Source organism: Macrobrachium rosenbergii, chromosome 14 (assembly GCF_040412425.1).
Source record: "Macrobrachium rosenbergii isolate ZJJX-2024 chromosome 14, ASM4041242v1, whole genome shotgun sequence".
NCBI lineage: Eukaryota > Metazoa > Arthropoda > Malacostraca > Decapoda > Palaemonidae > Macrobrachium > Macrobrachium rosenbergii.
This window is the reverse complement of record NC_089754.1, coordinates 43,840,613-43,862,270: the sequence shown is the minus strand read 5'-3', so window position 1 is coordinate 43,862,270 and position 21,658 is coordinate 43,840,613. Positions and strand designations below refer to the sequence as shown.

General features: G+C 37.0%; 1 protein-coding gene across 1 annotated transcript in view; it reads left to right on the top strand.

Moving 5' to 3' along the window:
• Nucleotides 1-20,477, top strand: part of LOC136846045 (juvenile hormone esterase-like) — a 21,030-nt gene extending 553 nt beyond the window's left edge. Inside the window, exons 2-13 of the mRNA XM_067116706.1 lie at nucleotides 1,197-1,426; nucleotides 1,940-2,062; nucleotides 4,290-4,443; nucleotides 5,310-5,424; nucleotides 6,289-6,359; nucleotides 14,418-14,514; nucleotides 14,884-14,977; nucleotides 15,324-15,474; nucleotides 16,206-16,381; nucleotides 17,952-18,105; nucleotides 18,562-18,688; nucleotides 19,606-20,477. Of these exons, the coding sequence (XP_066972807.1) occupies nucleotides 1,197-1,426; nucleotides 1,940-2,062; nucleotides 4,290-4,443; nucleotides 5,310-5,424; nucleotides 6,289-6,359; nucleotides 14,418-14,514; nucleotides 14,884-14,977; nucleotides 15,324-15,474; nucleotides 16,206-16,381; nucleotides 17,952-18,105; nucleotides 18,562-18,688; nucleotides 19,606-19,783 (1,670 nt within the window). The 3' untranslated portion in view covers nucleotides 19,784-20,477. The remainder of the gene's footprint in view (nucleotides 1-1,196; nucleotides 1,427-1,939; nucleotides 2,063-4,289; nucleotides 4,444-5,309; nucleotides 5,425-6,288; nucleotides 6,360-14,417; nucleotides 14,515-14,883; nucleotides 14,978-15,323; nucleotides 15,475-16,205; nucleotides 16,382-17,951; nucleotides 18,106-18,561; nucleotides 18,689-19,605) is intronic.
• Nucleotides 20,478-21,658: the final 1,181 nt, after the last annotated feature.

Below are 21,658 nucleotides of genomic sequence, written 5' to 3'. Positions count from 1 at the left end.
TATTGGCACAAAGATTTGCTTTTGACGTATCTCTGTTAATTTTCCGTTAAACGTGACCTTTTCTCTATCTTGTTAACGAAAATCCCAACCGTTTATGTCTCTCTCTCTCTCTCTCTCTCTCTCTCTCTCTCTCTCTCTCTCTCTCTCTCTCTCTCTCATACACACACACCAAACAGCGAGGTTTATCCTCCTGTTACACCTTTCAAACCTACCTACTCCCAATTTCTTTTCCAGTGCTGAATGAACTCATAGGTCCCAGTGCTTAGCTTTTGGCCTAACTCTATGTTCCATTCTCACCCACCAAAATCCCAGTATAAATCGTTTACTAACCATTATTCTCTCTCTCTCTCTCTCTCTCTCTCTCTCTCTCTCTCTCTCTCTCTCTCTCTCTCCGCAAATCATGATTTAAAGTAGATATAAAGTAAACGATGGATATAGATAAGTAACACATGTATAAATTCATTAGACGGTAAACCAAAGAAATACGTACCTCAGATTCGTTTCCTTCCTTACAAAAGATCAGGAAATTGCGTTTTTTTTATTAGTCATTGTTATATTGGTTTTATGAGTTTGCTTTACTTTTGTGATTTAGTCACAAAGGCTATTGCTTCTTAATTCTGTGTAACTTCGAGTCCCGGGGTACGATGTTGCTCTAGGAGTAAGTGTGGTGGATTCACTTATTACGTAATGACAGTTTTGCTTCACCAGATTCTGTTCCTTTTCACTTTTACTGATCCCATTTTCATTTCAGTAGTTTTTCTTCTTGTTAAAGGGCAGATTGTCACCTAGTATTTCTACTTATTTTGCTATGTTTGTATTTATAATGCAGCCACCAAGGATAACAATTTAAAATTTGCGAAATAATATTAGAAATTGATAAAGTTTTTGTATACATGCTTACTGAAGAGATAAGTCAAGGATTGTCAGTTCAGCCATTTTTTTGTAATAAAACATTTTTGAGAAGTGTTATGGAATTGTGCTATTATATTTCATCTCGGAAACTATGATGCTGCTTCCTCCCCTTCCCGTACTTTATAGGGCTGAATGACTAGCACGCCTAACATTAGAAGATAATACAGCAATTGCTACAGCTACTACTGATACAATCCTGGAGACTCGAATATACTCTTATGTCGAGTTTCTCTGCTTCCCGTACTTGAGATCCTTTGACTGAAGTTTTTGCTATTTCCTTCCAGTGTACAGCGTCCTTTTACTGTGCTTGGCGGCGCCTGTCGTCACGACTGCTGGCTCATCCCATACAGTGCTTGAAGAGGCAGAGAGAATTTACAGTGAAGGTGAACATGTCATTGTGGAAGTTGCTCAGGGAAAGATCGTCGGGCAAGTGAAAACCCAGTCTGGTTACTCGTACCTTTCTTACCAAGGAATTCCCTACGCTAAGCCGCCCACTGGAAAGAGGAGGTTCAAGGTAAATTTAAAATTAGGTCGGTACGGGTAAACTCATATGTCTTATTATGTCAGGGACTGATAAAGATGGTGTTCTTAGGACATACATCTGAATTGGCCCATTCCAGACTGACGCCTTTATTATCAGGGTTGGTATTTTGATCTCAGCTAGATTTCTCATGAGTAGAGTTAAACCTATTGTGTTAATTTCATTTTCAGATAAAAAGAAATATATATATATATATATATATATATATATATATATATATATATATATATATTATAAAATATATATATATATATATATATATATATATATATATTTATATATATATATATATATATATATATATAAATATATATATATATAATAAATATATATATATATATATATATATATATATATATATATATATATATATATATATATATATATATATATTTATATATATTTTATGGTCACAAAGAGTAGATTCAAGTGAATATGGACATCCGCTTACGATTTCCTAATGGTCTTCCCGATGTTCATACGTAGGATCCTGAGCCATCCGATGCTTGGGGTGGGTATCTCTATGCCACGGCTGCCACACCACCCTGCCCTCAGCTTGTCTTCATGGGCAGTGAAGATTGTCTTTATCTCAACATATACTCTCCGCTTGTAAGTCTTACCTATAAATTATTGATGTTTTGCTGTCGCTGTTGTGTTCGTTGTATGCTAGAATTAGACGGATGGTACATCTCACAGCTCAAGGTCCTCCAGACATCCTGTGTACATGGAGTATATCTGAAGGACCTGTCACAACTCTTCATTTTTAATGACAACTGTAAGGTAGACTTTCCTTTTCCACTGTTGTCCCACTTTAGTTCAAGGTCTTTCAGCGATGAAAGTTTCTCGAAATGATGTATACATTTTTTTCTGCTTCTTAACAAACATCATCATAAGTTTTTGTCAAGTAGCAATTTGGAGGTGCATGCATGGTTGACAGTTACACTTAATTTCCTTTACATTTATAAATTGTCTATTTTTCATCATATTTCAGAGATCCTGGCATGAAGTAAAACTTTAATACCTCTTTCTTTTGTTCCGTTAGACCATTGCTGGTGATATATTGCTTCATTAGCTCTACGATAATTATTGTTGTTTGAATTTATATTACATTACTGTTCGGATTACAAGGAAATCATGTGTTGAGTGTTGTAACGAATGACTGATTACATGTCGATCAAAAGAAATAAATTTTGGAGAAAATAATTATTTTGCAGAAGATACAATAAGATTTCAGTGATCATACGGTCTTATTTTGACAAGTAATCTCTGTAAAATTCCATGCTAATATGTTTTCAAATTACCACCAACATTGTTTGTGTCTATTTATAATGGGCATAGGTTAGAGATGCTAACGTTTTTAGAGATCGTAGCTTCTCTAGTTTAACATCTTTTCCAATTTTAAAAGATCTCTTATTGGAGTAATATTTTGTAGATATAGAGAAGCAGTAACAGCAGCAACATTAGTAGTAATAGTAGTAGTAATACTGCTGATAGCATTTACAGTAGTAGAAGAGTAGCTAAATTAAAATTCAAATTCAAATCTGTATTCATATGCAGTTACATATAATTACATGAATTACGTATATTTTTAAAATTAGAGAGATAAAATCTTACTCAAAACAGGTGATCAACGTGGAAGAAAATTACAGATTTTGAGAGAACATTTTGAAGATGATTGTAAGAGGTATTCAGCTCGATTTGCAGTTTTTCCAAAAGCAAATGAAAGCAGTGTTTTCCTGCGTGGGTGGGTGTGTGTGGGTGTGCTTGTGCGTATTGCACTTTAATGCGTCACCAGCGGGACGAATGAAAACAAATCAGTCCGGTATGTTTGTACCCTGTATGCTCATTTGTAATTTGTACTCATGTTATTTACATAAGGGGAGGGCAACGAAGGGATGTATTAAGATGAAATGACTTCCCATGACTTGTCTGAGTTATTCTGTGGCATCCTACCGATAACGTCAGATGAAACTGCGGAAATTGGAAGATCGCCTCTTGGTGTCGGATCGGAATGCAAAAGTAACGACATGGTATTTAAACGCTGACTGAACGCATTATATTTTTTTTTTATTTACATACATTTTTTCTTGCGGGCCAGGGGATAATGAGTGCAAATATGGACCCGCATCTCTAGAGCAGATTGCAGATGATTAGTATAGCCTATCTGCAACTGTCAAACTCCTTGTACTTTCGGTCAAATCGTAATAGCGTCAGACGAAAATAATACTTCTGGACTAAAACACCTCAGCCTAACCTCACTTAGAAGTTGTCTTGCATGTACACTAATTGAACGATTTATTTTTACGTAGTGTGATCATTGCCGTGGCTATGTAAGATTACGGTAAAGGTGTTGTAAATGTTCCCTGTTCAAGATGTTTGATTTTAAATCATGTTTTGTTGCAGAATTGTGGATCAAATGTGTTTCGCTTATTCACTTAACCTTTGTTCTTGTTGTTAATTTCAAAGTCTGTAATATATATATATATATATATATATATATATATATATATATATATATATATATATATATATATATATATATATATATATTCTATATATATATATGTATATAGTATAGATAAACATATGCTATATATCATGGACATCCATAGATTTCCGGTTTGTTTGTTGAAAATATATATATACTTTTTTGTTTATAGTTATACGCTTCGAGTTTTTAAAGAGAAATGTAAAGCGGACAGTGAAATATAATGATAACTTGCTTTCCTTGAGTAAGATAAATAAAGTCTTTCATTCATCATTGCTCTGTTATCGAAAAATCTCTCTTCAGTTATCAATTTTACATGACTTAACAGTTGGCCTTCTTCACTTACAGGACGGCAACGATGGGCAAAATCCTTTGCCGGTGATGTTTTTCATTCACGGCGGCGCCTTTGTTGTAGGCGGCGCTGGTTCCTACCGGGGAGTTCATCCTCTCTTAAGACACGGAGTTATCTTGGTTACAATCGACTACCGACTTGGAGTCTTAGGTGGGCTTCTAATGTAGATGTGTTAACGTACACTCACTGTGTTGGCTCTTATTTCCTGTTATTATCCATTCTTGCTGGCACCCGACTTCTCATGTACAGTGTTTCATTACTTTTTATTGTAAGGTATATCTCCCTTTCTTTACTTTAACCCTGCTTTTGGCACCTCTCTCTCTCTCTCTCTCTCTCTCTCTCTCTCTCTCTCTCTCTCTCTCTCTCTCTCTTTATTTTTTTTTCCAGCGACGCGGGCGCATCCTCATAAACATAAAGCCTTAGTTGATAAATGTGTTTTTTTTTTCTCTCATCACTGAAGGGACAAGACTTGACCATACCTGACAAGAATCACTACTATAGGTTTTGCAAGTGGCTTTCTGAGACAATTTTTTTGTTTTTTAAATTACGTCCCTTTATTATGTACAGTTTATTTAGTGTACTGATTTTTTCCATGACGATACATACACCAGCTACATGCAAACCGAACAAAACTACTTATCTGCATGCCAGATAATTTTTCATTTTGCAAAACAACGTTAAATTATGTAGAGATATCGCGGCATGTATCACTCGCGCAATAGTTTTTCATTGTCTGTTGGGTAATGAAATGCAGGCAAAAACCACAGAGGTGAATTTACCAAAAGTAAGAGCATTAAGAAACGTATATTTAAAACGCAGAAGACTTCTGAAAACCTAAAGTTTGTGTCTAAATTAAAGGAGAGCACATCTTTGTAATAGTACAAAATTACCCATTCATCGAATATACAGAAAAAGTAGTGCATTTACCATGCCAGTATATGTCAAGACCTAGTTGCCAAAAACAGCTTGTTGCTTTAATAATAATAAGACTCTCAATAACTTTTCAATGTCCACAGGATTCCTTTCTACCGAAGACGACGCTGCTCCTGGTAACTTGGGCATGAAAGACCAGACTCTTGCCCTCCGCTGGGTTAACGAGAACATTGAGGCTTTTGGTGGTGACAGGAAGAGGTCAGTCAGTAAAAGACAGGTGCTGCATTAATGTTTTACTTTTAGATAAACAATAAAACCACTATTTATAGTAATAAGTTGAAAAATCAGAGGACAGTTTCAAGACAACGAAGTTGTGTGAATTTTGCTGTGTTCCTCAAAATTGTGTTTTTATTATATTCGTTACTGTTCAATATTGAGAAGTCACCTTCAGAAATCTGTGTTATAAAGATTTGAATGGTGGTATGTGATTTCTTAATTGTAGTAGAAATTATTGTCATATACTCAGAAAGTCTGCAACAGTGAATTTTTGTCACTTTTTTATTTCGAAACTTTGTGAGAAATTTTGTCCTTTGTGTCATGTACTCCGCTGCGGTTTACAAGATTGTATTCGTTCTTGTCATTTATGTTTAAGTAGACAAACAATATCAGGATTTACGCCGTGCCCTTTATATATATTCAGAGGATGAAATCGAGTTTTGGTTTAACTAAAGACAAAGCGTTTAAACTTGGATTTTAATAATTAACAAGAAAGATGTTTTTACCAAAAAAATTTTCGAGATCCAAAAATAAAAGTGTTTCAAAGCTCTAATGGGACCTAAAGATTTTTTATGCTTGGTGGAGGGAGTGGGAAGCTGGGTGCTGGGGAATGGTAAAAGTTTTGATGTTGTCTTTCAGTGCCTAATCTGAAACATAATCTTCACTGCCTGGATCCCCACCGCAGTCATCCCATTTGATGGATAGTGTTATCAGCCATATATAAGCAAGCAACAACGTTAAGTTGAGATTTCAGTTAAAGGTAAAGCATTGCAATCTAGAGTTTATTCATAACAGAGTTCTCAGAATTGAAAGGCCCTACAGGAGACTGTTGTCTCTCTTCCACAGGATCACCATTTTTGGAGAGAGCGCTGGAGCTGCTTCGGTGCATTATCAGCTCTTGTCACCGTCATCAGCTGGTACGTTAAACAGTGATGCATGATGATGATGATGATTCTTTTTCTTTTCAAGAATTGAATCCTATAACGGTAAATATAATTAGAATTATTGGTAATCTTGGTTATAAACAAGGAGGTTAAATCCAACCTCTTTGGTTATAAACATGGAGGTTGGTTACAAACAAAAGTGACATGTGATCTTTACAGAAATAACTGCTTTAATAGCATTTGTCCCTTGAGTAGTTACTGAATTATGTCATGCGAAGTGCTTACTCATTTCATAAGGTTTCATAGAGAAATTTATCACAGATATGCTTAGGAAATTATAATAATAGACTTTATCGAGGTGCTTGTAAATAAAAATGGCCGTATTTGACGCTTTGCGAGGGAGAATGTACTGAGACATGTGGTTCTGTCTACTTCAAAAGCTAAAGGAATACGGGTAAAAGAAGCCTGTAACTCATTTTGGTGGATTTACACTTGAGCGTAAAATGTCACGGTTGGATCGCAGTTGCCCACCCTTGAGTGCTCACACGCGAAAGTAGGTCTTTCAAGTTAACTTTCAAGCTCAGGCAGACACGCACTGGGAGTACTTTTCTGACGCCAAAGATATTTATTTTGTATTGTTGGTAAAATAAATGCACTCCCGACAGAACGCTTACGGAAATGACTGTCGGTAATGGGTATTTTTTTGTGGCAAATCACTGTGTCCTTTGAGTACTTAGCTTCGATGTTAACAGTAACTGTGAGTTTGTACATATCTTCAGATTGGGCTGGTTACTATATAAAGTCTGTCAAATATTTTTAGATCGCTTGGATGTGGCTAGAGAGCAAAAGTAGTTCTTCCAAATCTTTTTTATCTATTTAAATCTTTCCTTTAGCGTTAATCCTTTGTTTATGGTCATGGCTGGGACCTGTCATTTACTGTACCTCCCTTTCTTAAGAAATGGCGATAAGGATATTTCTTTTTTTATTTTCTTTCATTGCAGTGCTTTTGGGAATAATAATAATAATAATAATAATAATAATATTAATAATAATAATAAATTTTTGAATGCATACACGTGTAAAAACAGTGAAGTTCAATGTGTTTCTGACTTCAGGAATATTTTTTCAAGCAATGTTACTATCTATTTTCTCTTTAGCAGTTATTTATTGTTTACAGGATAGCATTTCTCAATTCCTCTTTTTCACATTTACAAATTTAACGAATAGACATTTCCAAAACTTCAGTCTCTTTAGTTGTGCGAGCAATGGCCTCCGCAACATCATAGACCCCCTTGTTGTTTATCTCAAATGCGATATTTTGAAAAGTTTCAAACCATTTCCTAGACCTGAAGGTGGAGGTATTAACGATGGCTTGCCTTACTGGGCCATCACAATGGCAGCTTGAGCGCGATTGTTCTTCAAGCCCGTACATTTATCAAAACAATGAGAAATTTGCCAAAACGGAAATTCCTTATTCGCCCCACCCTAGCGATCGTGGACGGTTTTACACAAGGTCTAGAGAATACAAGGTCTTCTCACGGCTGACCCAAAATTGGGATCTAATGCGCAGGTAGAGGTTGTGACGTCACGCGGTCTACTCACGGTCCTTAGTGATCTCTGACTGATCAGTTCGTTTACAAACAAACACTGTAGGCCTTGCTTCCACATATTTGGTATTGATATTGTCCGTAACAGCGGCCTTATATTTTTTTCTTTCTTGCTGCAATTTAGACAGTTTAAGTGATATGAGCCAAATCTTGTGCAGTAAACGGGTATTTTGAAAATAGGAAAAAATAGGGATCTAATTCTTCATAGATTTCTATGGACGAAAAGTGTAGTGTCGCAAAAAGATGGAGTTATGATAAAGGCACAGATGCTTTATATGAACCTAGCTCAAAAGTGCAATGTGTATAGGTCAGACCTTGAAACCGCTTATTCATTGTAATTTCGACACCGATATAACTAAAATTCTCCTATTTGAATTCACCATTAAGATAGCGAGAGCTGGATTTCCTATTGTTGGTATGGTTCATGACTTGGGGCAACAAATATAAGGTTATGGAATTCAGTAGGCAATGGTGTAACTAGGCTAATCCAACATTGTTAATCCTGCGGATTATTGCAGGGAAATACATGTATTTGCCGATACTCCTCACTTGATAAATCTCATCAGAAACACTTCACTTTCTCAGACCATGGATCTAGGTTATCGGACTGTAGGACTGCTTACATTGAGTCAGGGAACTAATTAAGAAAAGTAAAGGTGATCTAATGACAATTCGAAAACTATTTGAAAAGCATTTAAGTGTTACGGGTATGGAGGGTACGACAGTGAAATTAGCGTTAGATTTACTCTGCCACTCACAAAAATCTCAAACACTTCGGAGAAAAAGGTCTGATTGTGGATAGGCACTGGGAGAGTGCAATCCAGTTCATTTGCCTTGTTGATAAGTGGTTTGATTTATTCAGTTCTGGAGTGCCTTTCGATAGAGAGTCTTCACGGAATGCTTACGGGCTAATCTTAGAAACCAAAACAACACGGAATGCTTATGGGCTAATCTTAGAAACCAAAACTAAACATTGCAAGAGATGATACACCTATCCAGAACAATGAAAAGTCTGGGAGGAAAAGGACTTTACCCTTTCCAAAAAGGCCTTGTGATATCTTGCAAATCTCTAACGAACTTGCCAGGGATGTTAGGTGAAATTTTGCAATATCATACATCATGACTCATAGGTTGAATCGAGATGGACTGGAACACTTTTTTGGCTGTATACGGTAAATGAGTGCATGTCATCAGCACCCATCACCTGTTGAATTTAAGCACCGAGTTTGAGCCCATCTCCTGGGAAAAGAGAGAACTCTATGAGGCGCAAAATACAATGTTGAAAATTGTATTAGCGATAATATGACTGAGGTCTCATTTTCTAACTTGATAACTATAGAAAGCACTTCTTACGAGGCTGAAGAAACATCTCTTCAGAAAGCGTTAAGCTTATCAGCAATATTGTTTCGTTTGCCAATGGAGGAATTGCAGGATGACAATGAAGACAAAACTGGAGAAGGAGGCATGCAATATGTGGGTGGTTTTGTAGCCCGTAAGTTTCCCCGAGTATGACTTTCTAGGAACTAAAGAATCGAAGGAGATGGCACAAGGATCGGCACTATAAGTAGAAAAAATAAGAAGCTAATGAAACCTCGACCCGAATTTTTGGAGCATTTAAAGTTGATGGGAAAGATATTTATTTGTTATCATTGTAAACATAACGAAAAAGTTGGTCACATAATTGTATAATTGTTAACCTTATGTATACATGTACTCGTATATGTGTATTTGAGTGTGAGTTGTATATTAGAGTGAAAATGTTTTTTCGTTTTTAAGTTCCAGTTGTAATTATTTGGATGAATACACGTATAGAAAATGAATATGGTCAACATGTGCTTTGTTTCCCTAAAAGAATGAATCATAAAATTTAATATTAAAAAGAGTCAACGAGGAAACAGGAGAAAAGTTTTCCCATTTGTACAGAGCTTGGGCAGAGGAGAAAGCAAATAGACCGCGTGACGTCACGTTTCTTAACTCTCATCTCCTTACCCGCGTTAATCCTGCGCGTGAGAAGACCTTGTATTCTCTAGACCTTGGTTTTACAGACCATAAATCTAAATTTGTACACAGACAGAATATTTATACCAGGTTCCAGCTTGACCCTCTGACAACTTGAACAATCTTGTTTGTTGCGGTTAAGCTGAACATCCGCTGCGCAGCGGGGAGCGTTAATCCTGGGTGTGGATTAGGACGGTAAAAAATTTGGCTTTCCCTCATAGTGCAGCAGATTGCTGTAAAAATCGTTCAGATAGTGAAACAAGCATGAAATTTGGCACAAACATTCCTAAGACTACGCTCTCTTAGAAAAGGGCGCTGGCCACCTGAAAATCCAAGATGGCGGCTATTTTTCAAAATGGCCGCCATCTATGTTGAGATTCACTGGTTTGGGAGCATCTATTGGATGGAATATGCCAGTTTTTTTTTTAACCTCGACTTTTAGGTTATAAAATGTTCCATATCACACATTTTATTGAAAACCCTTACTAAATGAATTGTAACCAAGATGGCGTACAAAATGGTTGCCATAAAAGTTTTTTTCTATCCACAGCGCTAGCAGACATAGAGACCAACTGTTTTTATTTAATGGTATATTCATGTGATCAGACAGTTTAACTAATATGCTATTTTCAACTGAAATAGTAATGGTATGGTCACATACAACATTGTGTCTAAGACTGTAACCATAAAAAGAAAAGAAGAGAAATACGGACTGAACGCATAACCAGTCTATGTATAGGTCTCTCAACCTACACCTTGAAAAATTCGAGGATAAGAAGGTAGGCATAGCATGACACGTTGGATGCTCAAGCTAGATTATCTACTGAAGAGAGGGCAATATTTATCTAGACTTCACATTTGCAAGTGCACAGAGCTGTGCAGGGAAGACCCAGCTTGTAGCACTTGCACCTTTCCCGACAGCCTGCTTTGCATCCACATTTGGTAAGCTGTTGGCAACTCTTGGCTAAGGGCGAGTTGGTTGTCCAGAGGACTTGCCATGCTTCACCAGACTTTTGCCATCCCCACTCAGCAGGGTTCTCTGGCTGTGGCTGACACTGGGTGGCCTGCCCCACACACAACCAGCCTGGTACGCAGCACGCTTGGTGTGTTGGAGGAGAGCTCCTGGTTGGTGGAATGGCCTCATATGCCCTTTGTTTTCTGGCAAACATATCAAGTCTAGCCTCATCCACAGTGCCAGCAGTGCTGGATCTTTCATACATAAGTATGACAAACCTCTCCAGGACCTTTCAGGTCACTCTCTTCCACTCTGAGAGGGTAGTGACTCAGTTTGGAGAACACAGTGGAGGCCTCTGGAAAGATGTTCCATGTCTGCCAGGCGGTCTTCTTGCCCTTGCTCGGAAGGCTGACACTGTATCACAGCCTGTGAACGCATGGAAGAAGAGCATGCCATTCACCTTCTCCTGGCCCAGAGAGTTGCACAGGTCATGCACAGCAATCCAGCGCAGGCTCTGGCCTTGGCCAAATGCCACCCATAGCTTCTCTAGCCCTAGATTGTGGAGAGTGGAGAAAGCACTGACTGCAACGACAAGAACATCTGTGTCATTTGCTTTAACCGTGATGGTCTTGGCTCCATGTTCTGTGGCATATTTGGCATGGAGAAAGATGCGGGTGTCAGCTTCCTCATGAGAGCACTTTTCCAGTCCCTGAAGACTAGCCTCATGAGTGCTGAGGACAGCAGACCCTTTCGTGGCAATGACAACATTTGTGGCAGACATCTGGGCAACTTTGTCTGCCAGGAACTGGAACAACTCTGTCTTGTTGGCATCGTGTCTTAGGAAATTGCGCCAGTTGGATGGAATTGTGTTCTTGTCTGTCACCTTGCGCCTTCCTCCTTGACCACGTTGGAGCCTGGTCTCAGCTTTGAGGCTGGATGTATTGTATACATCAAATACAAGATGTGATGATGTGTACTTGCTGCTATAGGATTGTATCACAGGCAAGAAGTCGCAAAGTGCATAGCCCTCAAAGGTCTTTCCTTTCTTTGGTGGCAAGGCATGGACCAAAGCTGATCCATCTACAATGAGGACATCAGTCTTTGGTTCTTTGTCTTCTAGTGTAACATGACTCTCCAGGACCGAGGTCAGCTGAGACTTCTGACATGTGTACAGCCTCTTTGTATCGGGAGTAGCAGTTGAACTGCATGAGCTGTGCAATGGCCTGGTCTGACTTTGATGCTCCAAATCGTAACTGTGACTTGATGTCAGCCCCATGCTCAACCATCCCTACAAACTGGAGCAGGAGAGGAGGCACAGAATTTCGTACACAAGCCTCAGAAAATGTGCCATCAAACCGTGACTGATGATCAAGTATAGACTTTCTGAGAATATTTGCTGCTTTAGCAATGATAACTGCCTCTGAAAGATCAGATGATTGAGCAAATGCTTTTCCCACATCCTTTTGAAATGCAAGTAATACATCTCTGCCAGATTTATGAGCCTCAAGTTCTGGAATTTCTGCCAGAAGTTTGTCTTTGAGTCTCGTGGAATTTACACTTGGTGACTCTACACCTAATTGTTCCAGACGTTGTTGGTAGAGGTGGCAAATATCTGCCAGCCGAAATGTGACTGGATCATCTGAACAAAGGTTGTTTTCAACAATGTATGTCATCAGTTCTGACAGAACTAGTGGATACACATCTGATTCTGACTCAGTGCTACCTTGGTCTTTCTCAAGGCTCCTCAGGTAGGACCTTTTTCTGTTGTAGAGGGCACAAAGACAGGCATGGTGATACTTAAACTCCTGTGCAATGACATCCCCACCAGTCAACTTAGCAAGGAGCTTGCCATCACTAAGTATCTCTGCACATTCACGCAATTTCAAGTCAAGGCCCTTAGTACTAGCCTGTCTGAGATCAGATGCAGGTGCCACTTTCTCACAGAAAATGCAAACTTCATTGTCATGACTGGTTCGGCGCAGTTTTGCACGACTAGTCTCAGTGTTGCTGGTCTGGTCATTGGATTGTCGCTTTCTTGCACGGTCCAGTTTAGTGTTGTTAAACAACAAGCGACAGTTCACATGGTATTTTGCTGCATTTTTCCTGAGAGTGGCCTCTATGCCATCACCTTCATCCAGCCTTGCTGGATCCATTATCAGTGGCATTTCATTAATTTCACTGAACATGGGAATGTTCCTTGCCAGCATTGTGTACCCATCATGGTCTAGGACATGATGACTTGGAGGTGATGTCAAGTGCTCACCTCTTTGTCCTTCTGACAAAGACAACACAAACTCCAGTTTGTTTTCTACTGCTCAATATTGGATTGGCATCACATTCTGCCATGATTTCACTTTTGATTAAGGCCGAGGGGTTATCCTTTACCACCTTAAACAAAGCACACATTCCTGTATGGGATTCAACTAGGTTCGGTCTCCCTACACTTAGCCCGATCATTCATCCAGTGCCATTTAAGTCCCGTGTGATCTGTACACCATCCGGGTAAGTACATGAACCATCATGTACAGCCCCATACCCTTGGCTCGGCTCTCCCGCGCTGGCACATCCTGTCTATTCAGGTGCGGCTATCTAACTATAGCTGGTCTGGGGCTGTTAGAAAGCATTTGGGACACTAAACTAAACTATACTACAACTACTAGTCTAAGACTACAGGATTAGTAAAGCTGGATTAGCTGGCACTGAACCCCATGCTGAGTTACACAGCAGTGATGTCACCAGTGTGCCCTGGTTGTGTGCAGACATACACTCTTTTACATTTATTAATTTTCCTTCAAAACTGATGAGTTATTCGAAAGAGATGGCCTCATTAGGATCTAAAACCACAGAAACCAAGATCCATGCTTAAAACGATAATTGTTGAACGGGCATTATTTCTCATTATAATTATTGTTTCTACCTTTTCTTGGCAGCCATATAGCCCCCATATTTAAAGGTAAACTGTACTGGGAAGCTACAGAAACATAATATTCACAAGAAATAGTATGGAAGAGCTTTACCATATTGCTAGAAGCAAATACATGCCATTCTAGTGAAAAATTAGCCAAAATCTGTCGATACTGGCCGCCATCTTGGAATTTGGCCGCCATATTAAATTTTTGCGTGGCCAGCGCCCTTTTCTGATAGAGGAACTTTAAAGAGCACTTGTGCAAAATTTCATGCTTGTTTCACTATCTGAACGATTCTTATGAAATATGCAATTATCTGCTGCACTATCAGTCGAAGGAATAAATCTGGATTATCAGCTTCCCCAACGAATGTGGAGAGCTTTGTATCTCTAAGGACATGACTGGCATTTTGCAGATGTTGGTATTGATAGGGTACTTTGACGCTCATCTCAGTGAATTGTCATTTTAGCCTTCAGGGCCAAATTGTCTCAATTTCTCTTCTTCCCTACTTAAATAATCTATGGCAAGTTCCAGTAGTGATCCCGGGGGCGTTTGTGCCAACGGTACCGAATGTTTATTTCAGATAACCAGTCGTTCAATTTATTTTCGTTTTTTTTTTTTAAAGGACTCTTCAGTGGCGCTATTATGCAAAGCGGATCTGCATTTGCTCCATGGAGTAGAGGAAGGAGCTTCAGGAAGGTTGCTGAAGACATTGCTATGAGGTACGTCAATGTTTAACTTGTACTATTTTAGAAATTCTATATAATGAAAATATGAGACGCAACAATTGCTTGAATAAGTGCCATAATGCTTTCGAAATGGCGTTAATTGTAACACGTTTTTCTGTTGTAACAAATTGCTTCATCATTTATTATTTATTTCATACTGTGAATTTCTTTGCTAATTAACACAATAATCTCACTAAGTTGAATAGTTAATATTCTAATTTTTTGTTTTTGTTTTCTGTAATCTCTAAATTAACAAATAACCTAACTGCTTAGGTCATAAACTTAATTTTGGTGTAGCAATTTATATGATTTCAGTCCACCAGCATTACAAGGTAGCCATTAAAGTTCTGTTTATGACTGCAGCTTTCACTGTCCAACGGAGTCAAGCGATGAAATGATTGCATGTCTGCAAAAACCTTACTTCAGACTGATTGACGAGATGTACGCTCAGTTCATTGTAAGTAACTTAACAGAAAGTTAAATTTTCAAGTTACGAGAAGTTAGAAAATGCCTAAATAACACTTGTTTCATTTTCTTCACATTTATGTTTGTCTAAAAGCATTGGCTTCATATAAAGAATACTGTATTTTTTAATTAATTAATTTATAAGTCACAACATACAAAAATCTGTATTCAGAGGGTCGAAGTCCTGAAATAATGGAGGATAAGTATTTTGTAAGAGAAGACCTTTGGAAATCTGAAATCTTAAATCATTTGTCAATCAGGGCATCTTATAGGGAATGGCGAAAATAAAACAGGAAAACTTGTCTCCATTTCACCACTAATTTTTCTTTCCCTCTCAGGATTTCAATTTCCAGCCCTTCTATTTCGCTCCTCGTGTGGATGGAGATTACATTCCTGCAGACCCCGTGCAACTGGTCAAGGAGGGGCGATATCACCACGTGCCCATCATGATGGGCATCAACAGAGATGAAGGATCCCTGGTTTCAGGAGGTATTATGAATCCCGTTAAGAAACAACAGCAATAACAGTGACAACAACAGCAGTGTATTCATCTCTTAGATCCGTTTCAGTCTTATTTTTCACACAGTCGTTTCTTTTCTGCTTTATTTGGGTTGCTTTGTACGGATATCTGCCTGTTATGATTATTAATGAGTAATAATAAGTAATTTTTGGTAAAGCCTACTAATTGCGTAAATTAGTATTATAGGAAATGATCGGTCTAATAAGCTCTCGATGCAATGAAATGTTGACCGTCAGTTATTGTTTGTTTCTCAAGCCTCAGTGCAACCCATTGTCGCTTGAGAAGCCAACATTATGGGTGAGTGAGGGCCAGCTTTTTGTTATGCCGAAATACAGTCTTATTTTCACGTTATGCAACAAGATTAGCCAGTTCTTTTCGTTATTCAAGATTGTTTTGGTGAAATAAAAATCGTTCTGTACGTGGAAATACGGGCCACTTAGAGAATTTTGTCTGTGAATTCATCTATTTCAGTTTCTTTAAATACCTAGAACATTTCTAAGCTTGTAAATGTAAGGGTAATTCACTTCGTTACTGCTTAAAGTGAGACTTGCAATTACTGTATTGTTTTATTGTGTTATTGCTGTTTCGATTTCGCTCTTAAGTAACTTACTCTTGTCACAATCTGTAATGCTGATATAATATTGAGCATTTATTATTGTTATTGTAAACTGATATGCAAGATTGCTGTTTTACTTTCTAGAAATGTACTGGGATAAAGCAATAATCAAAGAACTGGTGAAACATTTCGACAAATATGGACCTCCTAGCTTGGAACTCCGCCCAGATGAAGACCCCATCAACACTTCTACCGTCATATACGATTACTATCTCGGAGGCGTCAATTTTGATTATAAAAATGCTGACAATGTAACAAAGGTAAAGTCTGGAAAGATGTGTGTGTGTGTTTATATATATATATATATATATATATATATATATATATATATATATATATATATATATATATATATATATATATATATATATATATATGTGTGTGTGTGTGTGTGTGTGTGTGTGTGTGTGTGTGTGTGTGTTTGTGCGCGTTTGTGTGTTTCACTTCAGTGTTCGTTCAAAAACAATTTAAAGTTTATCCACAAAACTCAACTATAATAGCTTTTCGTGTTCTTACTACAATTATTAACTACAGTTTAATAACTTGAAAATACCCACTTTCAGTATAAAGTCAGAGTGATGAATTATGAACCATTGCGTATCAGTGGCATCAATCCTTCAATAATTTTTTCAGGAGACCAACGCCAATGAACAGAGTTTTTTTTTTTTTCGTTTAGTAAATTTTTTTTAATACTCTATTCTTTTTTTGTTTTTAAGTATGGAGGCTTTAGATTCAAACTCTTTGCTTAGGTAAACACCATTCATCAATTTTTTTTAATGGGAATTCACTTATTCTTTTTTTTTTTCTAAGTATGAAGACAGTTTAGATTCAAATATAATTTTTTAACTCTCAGAAAATTGCGTGATATATATTTACACGGGAAACGAGAATGTTACTATATTATTAGAAACCCTGCCAAGATCTCGGAAAGATCTGGATCTACAGTTGTAAATTAGACAAGGTTATTGTTACTTGCTTCTGATAATAATCCTGAGCCCCTGGTTATCCCAACTGAGAGTTATTAATAGTGATATAGTAGATTTTGATGAAGTAAAGTTGATTTTCATTCAAATTTTATTTTTGAAGATAGATCACAAGAGATAGGCTACAGAGAGAAGGAAAAAATTGAAAGCCTATTACATGAGCATCAGACAAAATACAATTTTGCACATTTATCATCTAGTGGAGGGTATTGATAATGAAAAAATGAATATAAAAGTCATATACGTAGTAGGTAAAATATTGAGAGAGAGAGAGAGAGAGAGAGAGAGAGAGAGAGAGAGAGAGAGAGAGAGAGAGAGAGAGAGAGAGACCCATTTTCTATCGTGTCTTTCCGCTGTCTTTTGCACATTCTTTGACCAGGCACAATGATATTCTGTTATATTACCGGAATTTCATTGTTATATTTAGGATATTATGTTTTGGTAGTGATGCTTAAAATTTGTTAGGTAACGTTTTGCATCTTACATGTATTTTACTTTATCGTGATGTGTTTTAGCTTATATTTTTTATGTTTAAATATAAAAGAACTCTAAAAATTTAATTTCAGAAATCCAGACTTTTGGAATCTGGATCAATGAGTAATATATATATATATATATATATATATATATATATATATATATATATATATATATATATATATATATATATATATATATATATATGTGTATATATGTATATATATGTATATATATATATATACATATACACACATATATATATATATATATATATATATATATATGACTTACATCATAATGGTGCCTGATTACTCAACATAATTATTCAATCCTTTTATTCACTAATGTGACTGTTTCTCCGAAATAGCTATACGGCGACAGACTATTCAACATGCCACTTGACTGGCTGACGCAAATGATGGGAGATGATGATGAGGTGTACAGGTGGGAACTGAGACACAAGGGTGAAAACAGCGTTCTTAACTTCTTCCCGGGGCTGGATGACAGCCTGAGATCTCGATGTGAGTTTTTTTTGCTTATTTAATTTTTTATTTTAGTTTGGTCTCCTTCACTGAACAAATAGTTTCTGTTCATTAAGAAAATAGGTCTCTCTCTCTCTCTCTCTCTCTCTCTCTCTCTCTCTCTCTCTCTCTCTCTCTCTCTAAGGAGGAAACCACATTAATTTTTGCGATAAAGGCATTAATGAACGAGAGTTGGCATAGATTTAACGGATTAACGAAATGCAGCTTCTTGTTGCTTTGTTGAGAGAACAATGTGATAACACCTGTGCCACATTGATTAAAAGTCAAACGAAATGTTTGAAAATTTAGGTTATAAATGAAAGACCTCTGAACCCTTATAGTTATGTGAATAATTCAAAGTAAATTTTAAACTTCCCAGTAAGTTCTTGTTATAACAGTAGAGATTGATGCAATGAAAAAGGAAAAGTAGAACTAACCCAACTGTTCCTTTTCCAGGGATATGCCATGGAGATGAACTGAATTACATTTTTCATCCCGGGTTCTTCGGCACTCCGTCCACTGCTGAGGACGTACTTGTTAGTGAATTGTACTTAAAGATGTGGACAAACTTCGCCAAAACAAGGTGAGAATTACTTACTTTCTTTCAGTTGTTTTGTTCTGGAGTTGGTATGCGAGTTATTTCGTAAAGCTAAGTCACTTGTATCACTTTATTTTATTGGTAAATTGCATACTGAACTGAACTTGCACTGTCGGTCGGCACAGGTGATACACGATATATTTTTTTTTGTTGTTGTGAGGAAGAGCAAATTTTTCTCTTATTCTACGATGTTACATGTTCATTTGGCTGTAGGTAATTCAGCCGGCTTTGTGCCAGGAAGAGCCTTACCCAAAGGCGACTCGTTAGAATGGTAAGGTGTTACGGTTCAGATGTCACCACACCCCATTACATCATCAACCCGACCTAATTGCCTGGCATTTCCTGCACATGATGTTTTTTTGTTCATGTTTAATCTCAATTTAAAGCTATGAGATACATTCAGATTTTTTTTATTAGATTATTATTTCTGATATCAATTTACACGTTCATAAAAGTGATGTGTGTACCCTTTAATATGAAGGGTAAATTTTTAGTCCAACGAGTTTTGCGAATATCTGACAACGTAACCAATGCAGTAAGTCGTGAATTACATCAACATCTATCTCGGAAAAAATGTTACCACTGGAAATTGAAATGATATATTTTTTAACGTAATACATGACCTTGTGTTTTAAATATCTGACATATCAGGTATTCAAAAGCCTAACATTTATCTCAAGGAGTATCTCTTACATGAAATAGAATCATGCTTTCAGTTTATTGTTGATTTGACATATCTGACATGTACTTGTAAACTAGTGGAATAATAACATACCGAAAAACTAAAAAAAACTCTGTTGGAATGGCAAAAGATTGATCAAGATGGAAGCACACGGCAAACATTTTTCAGTTTTTTTCAATGTTTGAAGTATAAATAGTTTTAACGTTTTTCTCCAATTCAGGAACCCCACACCAGACGACTCATTAGGATTCACTTGGGAGAAGACCAATGGGAAAGACCTGAGGAAATTGGTAATAGCATCAGAGCTTCCTCTACAGATGGAAAAGGACGTCAGAGCCGTGGACAGAGCCTTCTGGGAATCCCTTCCCCTGAGAATAAATGCATTGTTGAAAACCTGATTCAATAATTCGATTGATTGATGCCCTCTCACTTGGTGCTTTCTGGTTAACCTGAAATTAGCTTGAGGGCTGTCTTCATTAACAAGGCTTAGTTGTTTGAGGTAATGCTACTACTGCTTTTAAACCCCTTCATTGTCCAAACTTTGATTGCTAATGGTTCGGTTTAGCCCAACATGATCGAGTTAGATAGAAGGCTTACCCATTCTTTGTGCTTATTTATTGACATTTGGCTGCAAAGTTATGCATTCTGCGTCTTTCTCAGGGAATTTTATGATTAATAATGTATTAGTTGGTAATAGGTAGGGTTCTAACAACACAGTTATTCAAGAGAAGAGTTCAGAATTATAGTTCCTTCAAAATTGAACTGAGGAGGGCATAAGACCATTGGCTACGTCATGCTTTTCTTGTTTGTAAACTGTCAGGTAGGACGGACTTTGTAAATATGAATAAAATTGTTTGATAAATAAAGAAAAAGCTGAAAGAAAATTCTGTTAAAACAATCAGACAGCTGTATTTACCATTATCCGGTCCCTGACCTGTACTATCAGCAGAATAATCTTGGAAATAACGAGGCGAGTATTTTTCCTCCGATCGAAAATACGGAGACTTTCGCATCAAATCTAATTGTGTCATATGCGTTATGACAATGTGTTTTATTTAGAACTGCTGTAATTAATAAAATTGTTTAAGGATGGTCTAGTGGTATTCACTAAACCATCAATAATTATAGTAACAATGCGGAAGAAGAGCCCATATATGTGTGAACTGTATATATCGATATACAGTATTTACAAAAATCTTTCGAGAAACCCACTCATTTCTTGGTTCGGCAAATTCCGGAGGTCCTTATCAGGCGTCTTCCCTTCAAACAAGGGGGGCCTGCTAGCACGTGGCCGCCTAAATCTGAACCAGGCAACCGAACACCAGGCCTGCTAAGCTATGTTTTCAATATGAAAACTTCAAAAGTAACTTATACAGAAAAAAAAAATAATAACTTGGAAACTCAGGATATCAACAAACAGAAAAAGTTCACTTGAGATTTTATGCAGCGGGTCTTATATAAGCAGATTATTTTGATATAATGTCAACTAATTCTCCCGTTTACCCAACATCGATCAACAATGACAACAGTAATGTCAGTGTAAAATCTTACAGACGCTGTTACAGTTAAAATGATGACATAGCAAGATACAAGTGCGTTACTGTAATTTATTTGTCTGTTCAAGGAAAATAAAAAATGGCAACAGATGAAGATGACTCTACTTGAAAAACGAAGTCGAGTCTTTGAAATATACGTAAGGTAGCTTCTAACAAAAGGAACTACTGTAGTTCGTAGCATTTTGTTTTTGTCGGTTAGATGTACATTTTGAAATTTGGTGTAGGTTATAGTCCGAGTAGAGTTGTAATGACCATTAATTATAGTCATAAACTCATACAGTGGCTGTTTGTTGCATCATTGAAGACACCAGGAAAGAGTCAAGCATCAGTATCGATTGGAAATCGTGAATGCTACTCTAAAAAACGCTTAGTTATATATTGCTTCAGGATATGGTAATATGTCTCACTTTTATTCATCAATGACATCTTCAGAAGTTTTTATGTAGATGGCAAAAGAAATGGAATGCGATAGCCATTATTGAAAGCCATCGACTTCAAATTATCGATGAATTGATACAGTTACTTAGATTTTATGGTTTTGACAAGATTTTAGACAAGTTTCATCGTCTCAGATCTAATTTTTTACAGCTAATCAAAAGTACACGGCTGAAATTAATTGCAAGCAAATGTCATAAAAAATGTAATATTGAATCGTTTTGTATTAACTTAGCAACTAGGTCGTTTTCTAGGAGACAGCTAAGAGGAGGAAGAATTAAA